At 33.0% G+C, this 12,684-nt stretch overlaps 2 protein-coding genes across 4 annotated transcripts; one reads left to right on the top strand and one right to left on the bottom strand.

The window, feature by feature from the left end:
• Positions 1-910: 910 nt before the first annotated feature.
• LOC150028794 (uncharacterized) lies at positions 911-1,564 on the bottom strand. Its single transcript, XM_090300127.1, has one exon. The coding sequence runs from the start codon at positions 1,562-1,564 to the stop codon at positions 911-913; it is 654 nt and encodes a 217-aa protein (XP_090156253.1).
• A 3,318-nt stretch (positions 1,565-4,882) lies between these two features.
• LOC137807070 (squamosa promoter-binding-like protein 1) lies at positions 4,883-11,858 on the top strand. 3 transcript variants are annotated; one of them, XR_016519682.1, is made up of 12 exons: positions 4,883-5,142; positions 5,247-5,904; positions 6,130-6,314; positions 7,185-7,837; positions 7,975-7,988; positions 8,095-8,169; positions 8,260-8,367; positions 8,468-8,585; positions 8,722-8,863; positions 9,321-9,456; positions 10,067-10,702; positions 11,119-11,858. XR_016519682.1 is itself a non-coding variant. In XM_090300649.1 (12 exons), exons 2-12 carry the CDS (start codon positions 5,294-5,296, stop codon positions 11,572-11,574), a joined length of 3,147 nt encoding a protein of 1,048 aa, XP_090156775.1. In that variant the 5' UTR covers positions 4,883-5,142; positions 5,247-5,293; the 3' UTR covers positions 11,575-11,858. The 3 variants fall into 3 exon arrangements, 2 of the variants coding, with proteins under 2 accessions (XP_090156775.1, XP_068463619.1); XM_090300649.1 differs by having other exon boundaries at positions 7,975-8,001; XM_068607518.2 differs by lacking the exon at positions 7,975-7,988.
• The last annotated feature ends 826 nt before the right edge of the window (positions 11,859-12,684 follow it).

The following is a 12,684-nucleotide window of genomic DNA, read 5'->3' as shown; positions in this document are numbered from 1 at the left end:
GAGAAACCAAGAGGGATTTATGTAATTTAAGTAAACTAATCAAGATCTCCACAATTTTGTGGTTTAGTCCTCTAACATTCCAGAAAAATGAAGAGACCTTCATTGTGACATTGTAGAGAGAACTGCCTTAGCTGTTTATTTTGGATTTGTCAGTCCCCTTAGGTGGTCTCCCTGGTTTTCTTTTAGTGCAAACTATTTCCTCCCCAGCATCATTGGCATCCTCCTCCATCTTGTTAGTATGAGCCCAAAACTTTGAAACAACATTTCTAGTTTCCAAACCATCAAAAAAGTGATTTTGCATGACCAACGATAGTGCTTTAACATCCCCAAGAGATTTAGCCTACCGATGGGAGGTATGAGGCGACGGAGATGGTACAGTTACAATAGCAGAGACCTCCACATGATGACCATCAATTGGAGTCTTAATTGGTGCTTTAGAATCTGCAAGTGATTTAGCCCTCCGAAGAGAGGTAGGACACTACGAAGATGGTACAACCACAAGAGCAAATACCTCCACATGATGATCATCAATAGGAGTTGTAACTGAATATTACTTTGAGCCATTGGCTTGCATAACAACAGGTGAATTCCTTAGCCTCCCTGGTTATGGGAAATCCAAAGTGGGAGTGGACAACCTCTGCCTGGATGGGGACCTATCATGATTCGAGGCATCCTCAAGAGGAGACATATCTACAAAATCATCATCCACTCCACCTGTTTTAACAGAAGCAAGGTGATTCAAGAGTGGCCCTACATTAGCCCCGCCAGGAGCATCAATGTTCAATTCATCAGTGGGGCCTTCCACAAGCTTCGGTTGCGGATCTTTCTTCCGATACCCTTTACGTTATTTAGGAACTGCGGTCCTCCCCTGTTCCCGTTCATCAGAAGTTGTCTTCTGAGAAGGTTTGTGTTAAGGCACAGGAACACGACCCTGATCATGAATCACCCGACACTGAGCAAACTCATGCCCAATCATCTTACAGTGAGAGCAAAATGGAGGGAGCCATTCATATTCCACATCAGCTACAAAAGCAAAGTCCGAACGTTCAACCAAGAGGTGATCGGGGAGAGGGGACAACAAATCAATATCCACCAACACTCTAGCAAACATACCGCTATTCTTTCTCATAGTATGCTCATCCAAAGACAAAGGAGTACCAAGACCTCTGATGATGGAAAATATCGCCCTTGATTTCCAATACTCCAAAGGCAATTTGTAGATTCTAACCCAGTCCTGAGTTTTGGTACTCTTCATGGTAGTTGGAACAAAGTCTTTTTTCCAAGCAAACAATCTCAAGAAATCAAGAGATAACTTCAAGGAACCCATCCCGAGGGCCCATCGCATGTCTTCTAAAGAAGCGAACTCAAACTCATAGAAACCCTTCCCAAGACGAATGACTTTCCACGATCCAAGAGCTTTCCACAATGGGTGCAACTTTTTAGTTAAACCCAGGTATGTGAGAGGTTTATCCCCCTTAGATAGAATAGCCCGACCATGAATATGGGTCTTGCAATCCTCAAGACCAGCCAAGTAATTTGTCTCATCAATCTGGACAACAATCATGTCTCCCTTAATACAATGAGTAGGTAGTTGAGACAAAGGAATGACACATGTACATGACCTATCTCATATAAATAAATGACAAAGGAATGCTTATGGATCTTGACATCCAGAAAATTATTTATGCTGTCCAAGTAAACTTCTGAATGTGAAATCTAGAAGTGGCATATTAATTTAAAATTTAGATATCTGCAACTTTGCGATTTTACTTACGAATATAAATATCCAGAATATAAAATTTTTAAATTATTACGAACAAAACGGATATTTCATATCAGTGTATTGGTTCCAGTCTGAATTGATATGGTGCAGCCATTATTTTATATGAATTTTAATCTTCTGCATTTATTATATTTTGTTTCCAAATCTGATATCTTACTTTCATCCATTTTTCCATGCCAATAAAAAATTCTCTTTTTCACATAGTTAAACCTATTTATTTCTCTTTTTATTTTATTTTTCTTTCCTCTGTCTTTCGTTTCGTATGCAAACAAACAAAGCCTAAATAAAGACGTACTACTTACAATTAAAGGGAAGGGGCCAAGAACCAAGACCATCTAATGCTACCTTTTTTTTTTCTTTAGTAGTCCCACAGCATCAATTATTATTATTATTTTCAGTAAAAAAACTATTTCAAATCAAATGCAATGATAGTGAGGAATTTATAAACAGCATCAATTATTATTATTATTTTCAATAAAAAACTATTTCAAATCAAATGCAATGATAGTGAGGAATTTATAAGGACAGATTTGCCTTGTTTTTGTCTTTGGATACATATCTCATATCTATCTATGATTATTATAAATTTGGTTAAATATTTTTATTTTTATGTATTTATAAGAGAAAATCAAATGAGACTATTAAATGAGTGAATTTTATATTTTAATTTCTTTAAAATAACACTTCAACTTTAAAAAAAATAAAATAAATGTACTCTCAATTTTTTTATAATGAAATGTATTATAGGTTAACTTAGTTTATAAAAAAGTGATTTTTAATGAATATTTATAAAAAAGGTAATCAAACAGAACTTATTAAATTATATCAAATTCATTAACATTATAACTTACTACATTATATCAGCCTAAAATAAAGCAAAAGGCTAACAAGTTGTCGAAAAATTAAAGATTTAATGTGTACAATACAAATAAGTACAAATATCTGCACTAATAAATGTAAAATAATTTATCATATACTTTTCAAATATTAATCAGAAAATTAACGGGAACGAACATATTCTATAAATCTTTTAACTTTTGTCTGAAAATTTTAATAAACTGTTTGTGTATAATGATTTTTTTTATAGATAAAATAGTGCATTTTAATCAATAAAATAAATTAAAGAGGAGAAACTTTTAGAATTGAAAAGAAAGTCATAAATATAAATTGTTGTTTTTTTTTAGATAAAATATAAATTATTTGAATTATAAAATATTAGTATTGATATAATGAATTTAAAACTAATTTTTTGAATTAAAATTATATATATTTTTAAAATCTTGATAAAATTTTCAAAGTATTTAAAAAATTAAACATGAATTGTGAGACATAAAATAAACGAATAATTAAACTCCCAATAAAGAGAAATCAGAGCTTCAATATTGGACTAACAGAGATACCATCAATATTTCTCTTTTTTAGATAAAAAATATTTATATTTAAAATCAAGAAAGACTCCATCAAACAAGGATAACATAATTAGAGCATGGAATTGTCTAATATTTGTCCAATAATAACATACTTTGGTTATCAATAAAATATTATTTTTGTTTTTGTTTCCCATTTAACTTTGTGTTGCTTAAAATTAAATAAAATTATTTAGATAAATAATTATCTGTAACATCTCTATTACTATCGTCTATTAGATTATATAGTCTATTACATTAGATACTAAAGTTACTTATCAAATTTAGAATTAATCAAAATATTCATAATACATTATTAAAACTTATATAATTAATTTTTATCTACTTGGATGATGCAGGAAAAAAATAATGATTGTGCTACTAATTTATTTTTGAAAAGATAGTTTGCTGGTTAAAACATTTTCATAAATTATTATTGACTTTAATAGTCAACTTACGAGTTTTTTAATGTATTTTAACAATAATAATATTTTTATATTAAAGGATTATTTATTTTAATTAAATCATTTTTTTCATATATTAAATTTCCTTTTCAATTTAATTTTATCAAACCCGCGTACAAATTTAAATTTGTTTCATATAATTAAATTTATTTATAAATTAAAAAATCAGGTCATACTTTTATGGTTTTTTTATTAATGCTTTATATTTTATTGATTTAATTGAATTTTTTTGTTCTTATACTTGCAATTCCTTTTTAATCAGGTTCTTACAAGAAAACTTTAAAAAAAATATTTTTTTGGGAAAAAAAATCATTATATACCACAACAAGTAGTTCGTTCTCTAATAGGTAAGTCACAACAAGACCTCTGTTTGACTACTGAGTTCTCTAATTTTGTTGGCAATATATTCTCTCAAATTTTAAGAAAAATGCATTTAAAGAAAAGTTAAAATTTACTATCATTCTAATTTTTTTTCAAGTTTATTGATTTTTTTTAATTATAATTCTCTCAAAAACTATATCATAAATAAACTGTAAAAATGTTTTTATCCAGTAAGAAGATTTTTATCCAGTGAGAAGATTAAGACGATAAACAATTTAATAAAAAAATATATAGTTTCATTTAATTATAAACTGCACAATAAATTTATTCACTCTACAATAAATATCCTAAAAAATTATACGTTTTTAAAATTAATTGACTGTATCAGTTGAATAATAAAACTCTTAATAATGCAGCATAAACTATGTATGATCATTAACACGGTATTAATTGAATAGTTAAAATTGAATTTGAATTTTAAGAAGTGAAACTTGAATATTTTAAATAAAGAAGAATTTATAAAAACTAATCAGTCAGTATTTTAAAAAATACATGATTTAATATAATTGTACTCTTTTATTTTCCTTTGTGTATATTTTGGTTTCTTATATTATTTAAAATTGATATTCGATACCTTATTTTAGAAAATCAATAAATATGAGTTAAAGTATAAAAATATTAAAGTAAAAATATTTTTAAAATAGAAACCTAAACGATGAAAATTGTATTAAGTTAAAAAATAATGATCAGTAAAATAGACGACAGTAAAAAACAAAAAAGCTATTGTATGATGACAGTTTGCAGTTTTTTCAGAACTGGTGGTCTGTGATCATATTTTTTAGTATTGGTAATTTAACAATCTTCCTCGATTTTCAAACAGATAAGAAGTAAATTGTGTTCGAAACAGCGGAGATTCCTTTAGTTTAACCAAACAACAATGCATGATGACAATGTGGTCACACTCACTCCATATAAGAACTCACACATTCATCATCACTCTTCAGTCAGTCTGAGTAGTCAGCACAGAAAAAAGCACATTTTGATGTCAAATAATCTGTTCCTAATTTCTCTCTTGTCTTTTTTAAGGCCACCACTCCCACCTCTTCCTTTTTCTCCTCACTTCTTAAAAAACACACACAATTCTTCTTCTTCATCTTCTCCTCATCATGTAAATTCTCAAGCTTGTGTGAAAATGCTCCTGCAAGTTTCAATTTTTCTCTTCTGGTTACCAACCTTTTGTGTTTTTATCATTGGTTGATGTTTTATTTGCAGGTGGGGTTGTAAATTGGACTTTGTTGCAGCACATTAGATTTTCATCCATGGAGGCTGAGTTTGGGGGTAAGAATCAGTACTTGTATGGACCTGTGGTGTCAGGAATGAAGAAGGCTGTTGCGAATGGGAAGAGGAGTTTGGAATGGGATTTGAATGATTGGAAATGGGACGGTGATCTTTTCACTGCTCAGCCACTCAATTCAGTGCCATCAGATTGTAGGAGCCGCCAGTTTTTCCCACCACATCCTGAAATTCCTGCAAAAAAGACCAATCCTTCCAACGATTGGTCTTCTTCTGCAATCAACCCTGGTGAGGGAAATAAGGAATTGGAGAAAAGGAGGAGGGGTGTTATAGGGGAAGGTGAAGGGGAGGGACTGAATGATGAGGGTGGTTCTCTTAGTTTGAACCTTGGGGGTTACGGTTACCCTTTCATGGTGGAAGGAGAGGAAAAAAGTAGAAAGAAGACAAAGGTAATTGAGACTACTACTGCTGCTGCTACCACCTCTAACCGTGCTGTTTGTCAGGTGCAAGATTGTACGGCTGATCTTGGTAATGCCAAGGATTACCACCGTAGGCACAAGGTTTGTGATGTTCATTCTAAGGCCACTATGGCACTAGTGGGAAATGTTATGCAACGTTTCTGTCAACAGTGTAGCAGGTCAGTTAGAATGCTTGCAATCAGATCTTTTTCTGGGGGTTATACAATTCATATTGTGATCATCAAATTAATATTTTGTGAGCCTTCAAAAAGGGGAAGATTCTCTATTTTTTGTCGATTAAGTCCTGAGTGAAAGTTGTTTAAAAAAACTTATTTGTTTTAAGAATTTTACGGTATTTACCAACCTTTGTACTCAAGTTGGATGTAACTCGTAATTTGTGGCAGGTTTCATGTCCTTCAAGAGTTTGATGAAGGGAGGAGAAGTTGTCGTAGGCGTCTGGATGGCCATAACAGGAGGAGGAGGAAAACTCATCCTGATGTTACTGTTGTTAATGAAGGCTCTCTTAAGGATGGAAGTGGCAGTAGCTATCTTTTGATGAGTCTGTTACGGATACTGACCAATTTGCATAGTGAGTATTTGTGACAACAGAAGTTTATCGGTTTGGCATTCTTTACGATTTATTTATTTTGTTGTTGCAATATGAAACTGTAATGATAATGAATCTAAGCTACTTGTTGGTGCTGTTTGAAAGTGTTTTAGTGGTAAAATCTTATTAAGGTTGGCCTCATCCGTATTGATGCTAATTTAAAGAATTTGAACCCATTAGATTCTGGAGTTCAGATGATGAGTGGCTTTATTGCACAGTTTAGTTTTTCAAATCATTTTCTTATATTTTTATGGTCATTGATATGGCAAACCATGCCAAAGGTGCAGTTGTATTTATTTTATTTTTTTCCATAGTAGCTTGATGACTTGAGGAGTCTATTTTTCTCCTATGCTAAGTTTCCTTTAAAAGTTCAAATTTCCAACTCCAGTTAAAAACCAGAACCTAGGTGGTTAGCTTTAACAGCATTTCTTGACCTTTCTGCTCTGCACTAGAGTCTCATCTACCTAAATAGAAGTATAGCGTTTGCATAGGGAGATAGGCACTTGACCTTTGACATCTTGTTACCAGATTGAAATTGATTCTCCAAATTATAATTGGCCCAAAGTATTTGATAAAAATGTATGATAGTGATTAAATTGTATCATCAAATACTCTTCTTTTTACATGTGCCTTCTGATAACTTTTTGGCACATTCCTGTAGCAAAGCTAGAAGGCCTGAAGGTTTTGTCTGCTGGATCATTACTTGAAAGAGAAAATAGTTACTTATGATTTGAGTTAGTAGCTTTAGTGTTGTCTCCGCTGTTATAATCCTTTTGCCTTTCACCTTCATCATGGATGTCATAATTGGAATACTCATTTGACCCCACGGATTTTTCCTTCTATAAATTGCAGCAAATGGGTCAGATCATACAAGGAACCAGGATATACTCTCTCATCTTCTGAGGAACCTGGCAAGTCTGGCTGCTCCAAATAATGGTAGAACTTTAGCCTCCTTATTGGAGGACTCTAAAGGTTTGTTAAATGCTGGGACACCAGGAGGTGCTTATGAAGAACCCAACCTTAATTCAAACACTCCTGAAGCTTCCAGACGGCCTGGTTCTTCCATTAAGATTGATAATGGCTTCATCAGTCAGGACCCTCCAATATCCATGGCACAGTGTGAAACAGGGCCTACTAATGGTGGGACACAAGAATGTATACCTTCAGGAGATGGTGGAGTAGAAAATTCAAAATCACCTCCAGGAGCACCATTCTCAAGTATAAGTCAATCAAGGGGAAGTCTTCCATGCCAATTAACTGCAGTGGAGACTACACTTAGAAGGAACAACTTAAATAACGTTGACCTTAATAATGTATACAGTGATATGCAGAACACTGTTGAGAATCATAAGAAGCCTTATCATCATGTGGCATCTCAGATGGGATCTATTGATCTTCCCTCATGGTTGCAATGTGATTCTCTTAAATCAAGTCCTCCACAGACGAGCAGAAACTCAGATTCAACCTCTAACCAATCACCATCTAGTTCCAGTGGAGAAGCTCAGGTATATTCTTGGTGTAATTTAAGTTTATTTCCTTATTTCTGAATTTATAATTCTGCTCTTTACTTTGTTTCAAAATATTTACGGTTGTTTAAAAGATTCTTTAGATATCTTTACTGATAAAGATACTACTTTGCCAGGACCATTATTTGAGGTCTGTTTCTCTGGTTCGTCTAACTTTTTATTAGTGTGAAGGTCTGTTTTTGACGGCTGTCTCAGAAGATTTATTGATTGAAATGTTGTTTGTTTACTGTTTACAGAGTCGTACAGATCGAATTGTTTTTAAACTCTTTGGCAAGGATCCAAATGATTTTCCCCTTCTTCTCCGACCACAGGTACTTTCTTGTGACATGAAATTGCCGTAGACAATTTACAGCAATGTTCCTTTTTTCTGTGTTTGATTTACATTTTCTTTTGTGTTTCAGATTCTCAACTGGTTATCCCACAGTCCCACAGAGATAGAGAGCTATATAAGGCCAGGTTGTATCATATTAACGATATATCTTCGTCTTGAAAAATCTGCATGGGAGGAGGTATTGTTTAATATAGTGCTACAAATGCTGGTCGCCAGATGAATACATTTGAAATGGGGAAAATAATTTAAATGTGTTTATTACTATTTTGATATTGCAGCTCTACTGTAATCTAGGATCCAGCTTGAGAAGGCTTCTTGGCGAATCAAATGATACATTTTGGAGGACAGGATGGGTATTTGCAAGGGTGCAGCAATCTTTGGCTTTTCTGTATAACGGTTTGTTCTCCCTTATACTGTGTTGTGTGAACATTCCTGTCATGTGATTGCAGTTTTTTAGTATCCTGAAGAACTTATATTGTTCATTATCTTTGTTTCCAGAAACTTTTTTTTATTTCATGCATCTCTCCTGCAGGTCAGGTAGTCTTAGATGTGCCCTTGTGTCACAAAAGCCCACATCATTGTACGATTTCATGCATTAAACCACTTGCTGTTCCTGCAAGTGCTAGGGCTCACTTTATTGTGAAAGGCTGCAACCTTTCCCAGTCTAGTACAAGGTAAATCCCTTTACATTGATTCAGAATTGTTGACTTAATGGAAGGTTCTAGCAAGAGGGGAGTATTTGTGCACTGGAAGAAGCTTATGTTGAATTACACAGTACTTAATTCTGTTTGATGCATATCATGCTGATGGATGTACAATTTCTTAAGAAGGGATGAGAAAAAGGAAAAAAACCATAATGTATTTTTTGTTTCCCAGATTTTAGCACCTTTTAATATTTATTGGGTGGAATTTTGAAAGAAAAAGTGGATTCAGATTCTAATTACTGTCAGTAGCACTTATCCGGGGGGGTGGACACCTTTACCTTAGTTCAAGGGTATAAATTGGATTTTTTGTTCTTCATATTCTGTGTAGGATTTTGAATATAGGAAAGATCCTAGTTTTAAATTTTGTTTGTTCGGATTAGCCCAGATGTTGATCTGTTGGTAATGAGTTCTCTAATTTTGTTTCCAGGTTGCTCTGCGCACTTGAAGGGAAGTATCTGGTACATGCTAGTTGTCATGATTTGATTGGTGGAGCTGATAAATCCATTCAGCATCTCAACTTCACTTGTCATATACCAAATGTAACCGGGAGGGGTTTTATTGAGGTGGTATCACTTTATCACAATCCAAATTTTTTCTAAGCATTTTTCTGTGGTGTTTCTTTTCCAAAAAAAGTGAAATATGACTTCGTTTCATTTTTTTTTTATTTTTTTTTTTATTTTCATTTTGAAAGCTTTAGAGTGTATTCTGTAAACTTACTGAAATTAACCGAAACATACAAGGTCTGGTGCTTACTTCTTAGATGTTATTTGTGTTATGAATAAGTCCTTTGTTAATAATTCAATATTGATGTTGTTTATGTCTGCCATTTGGTTCTTATAATAGCTCTTGGAAACTTGGTAGCTTTTGGTTAACCTTAGTAGTCGCATATAGTTTAGGCTTTCTTATAAACTCTTTTATGAATAAGGTTGAAAATCCCACATTAGCTATATGACCAAATTATAATATATAATCAGGTGCTAGTCTTATCTTAAAAGTTGTTTTAGGCTTAAAATCTATTTTATAAGAAATGAGAATGATGTAAAACACTTCTCATGCCTGTTTTCCAATAAAGAAAGCACAAAGTAGTTTTTGGAAATTAAATCTATGGATGTAAGACGGCTTTTTCTATTGTGCAAGTTTCTGAAAATATATTTTGATGAGAAATGCTGTCAGGTGGAAGACCATGGTCTTAGCAGCTGTTCCTTTCCATTTATAGTTGCAGAAAAAGAAGTCTGTTCAGAGATCTGCAAATTGGAGAATGTGATTGAGGCTGCTGAAACCACTAATGATTTCCAGATTAAAAACCAACAAATGGAAGAAAAGACTCAAGCTCTTCATTTCTTGCAAGAAATGGGTTGGCTCCTTCATAGAAGTCGTGTGAAAGTTAGGCTAGGTCCCGTGGCTCCTATCCATGATATCTTCCAATTTAATCGGATCTCGTGGCTTGTTGACTTCTCGATGGACCATGGTTGGTGTGCTGTGATGAAAAAACTCTTGGATATTATATTTGAGGGCGGTGTTGATGCAGGAGAACATGCCTCCATTGAGCTTGCATTGTTAGACATGAGTCTTCTACACAAAGCTGTGATGAGAAACAGTAGACCTATGGTAGAACTACTGCTAAGATTTGTGCCAGTTAAAACATCAGATGCTGCTGACAGTGAAGTGAAGCAAGTTGAAAAGGCTACTCACAGATTCTTATTTAGACCTGATACTGTTGGGCCAGCTGGATTGACTCCTCTTCATGTTGCAGCAAGTATGAGTGGCTCAGATAACGTGTTGGATGCATTAATTGATGATCCAGGAATGGTAATTCCTTTATTTTCTCTATAATGTAACTTTATGTTTTCTCATGCTTTTGCATTGGACTACTTCAAACTACGGGGATAAAGGGGAAATGACTACAAGGAAAAACTAGTGTTTCTCCCCCTTTTCACCTGACTTTTGGTCCACTGGAATGGAAGAGAAATGAGGTGACCCTTTAGTTCAATATAATGGTTTCTAGTAGGCATAGGCATGATAAGTCCTTTCATGCTCAGTCTCATGCTTGATGAGGTTTTCTGAGTTCATATCTTTCTTTAGGAATCCACATCAAGTGTTATCTAACACCAGCATTTAGCAGGGAATGCATGTGCATTGTTTTCCGTATATTTACATTGATCCTGATTGAATTACTGATCACAATTAAGTACACTATGCTTTAACCTTATATCTGTTGTGTGCAGGTAGGAATTGAAGTATGGAAAAGTGCCAGAGACAGTACAGGTTTGACCCCCCACGACTACGCATGCCTTAGGGGCTATTACTCTTACGTTCAACTCGTTCAGAACAAGACCAACAAAAAAGGTGAAAGACTACATGTGGTTGATATACCTGGTACTGTTGTAGACAGTGGTAACACAAAGCAGAAGCTATCAGATCAACATAGGACAGGTAAAATTTCTAGTTTACAGACTGAGAAGATTGAAAGCACAGAAATTGCAAGTGAATGCAGGGTATGCCAGCAGAAGTTGGCTTATGGTGGCATAAGAACTGCAGTGGTCTATAGGCCAGTCTTGCTCTCCATGGTGGCCATAGCAGCTGTGTGTGTCTGTGTGGCTTTGCTCTTCAAAAGCTCACCTAGAGTTTACTATGTGTTCCAGCCTTTCAACTGGGAGTCATTGGAGTATGGAACAATATAATGCTACCTGCACCTGCATATTTTACTTCAGAATCTGTGAAAGTCTTAGATTTTGAGTATATATATAGAGTATAGACATATTCTATTATTATACATCAATAGTAATAGTAGCTGTAATCAATATATATACATATGGGGGAAAACCCAAGTTTGAAGCTTCACATGTGCAGAACAGAATCTAAATATGTGGTCAATGCTATGTTACCGATGTGTGTAATGAAACTGATATAATATGTTATCATTGTGTGTAATAATCATAGAAGAACTATGTATGAACTCAAGAAATATGTCAAGTGCACATGAACATACTTAATTTGTCTCATAAATTTATATTATTTTTCGAAATCGACATACAATTCTATAATACTTTATCATACAACTAGTATTTTAGTCATATATATAATAAACACAATTATTATTTATTTTATATAAAATTTATAAGAAATAATTATATTGTGATATAATATTTTTTAATTATTGATCATTTATACTAAAAATATTAAAATTCTATATATATATATATATATATATCACTCACAAATTATAAATGCTTTATTACCACAATAAGATGTATTTTATGGTATACTTGGTTGTGTTAATAGAAAAGGTTGACAAAAACACTGATATTGTGTTTGAGAAGGTAAGAGTTTATTTACCTATATTTTTACTATTATATTTTATTTTTTACTTTTAATTTAAATTATTATCTCATTCTTAGTATGTTTTTTTTTTTAATTTTAAATGTTTACAGAAAATAGTGAAAATAACTATTTTTTCTATATTCTGTACAGTTTTTTTTTTCTCTATTAATTTTGAACTGAGACTTTGCTGGTTGACTTTCTTATTTTGATAAGCCAACAAATCTTCGGAGAAATTGACTTTTATACAAATCTTTGAAAATATGAAACAATTTGAAAACAAAGTGACATTTTATAAAGCAAAAGTTTAAAGAAAAGTATAAAAACAAGAGATTGCAAGAACAGTAAATCTAGCCATAAATTTCACCAAACAGAATTAATAATTTTTCTTCTTTCTACTTTTCCTTTAATTCATTTTTTTATTTTTGTTTTTTTCTTCTATATTCCATCCATCCAAATAAAATGGTGTAATT

This window comes from Phaseolus vulgaris, chromosome 3 (assembly GCF_051622355.1).
Source record: "Phaseolus vulgaris cultivar YP4 chromosome 3, ASM5162235v1, whole genome shotgun sequence".
NCBI classification, from domain to species: domain Eukaryota; kingdom Viridiplantae; phylum Streptophyta; class Magnoliopsida; order Fabales; family Fabaceae; genus Phaseolus; species Phaseolus vulgaris.
Note: the sequence above shows the minus strand (reverse complement) of the source record. Positions and strands in the feature narration are given on the sequence as shown.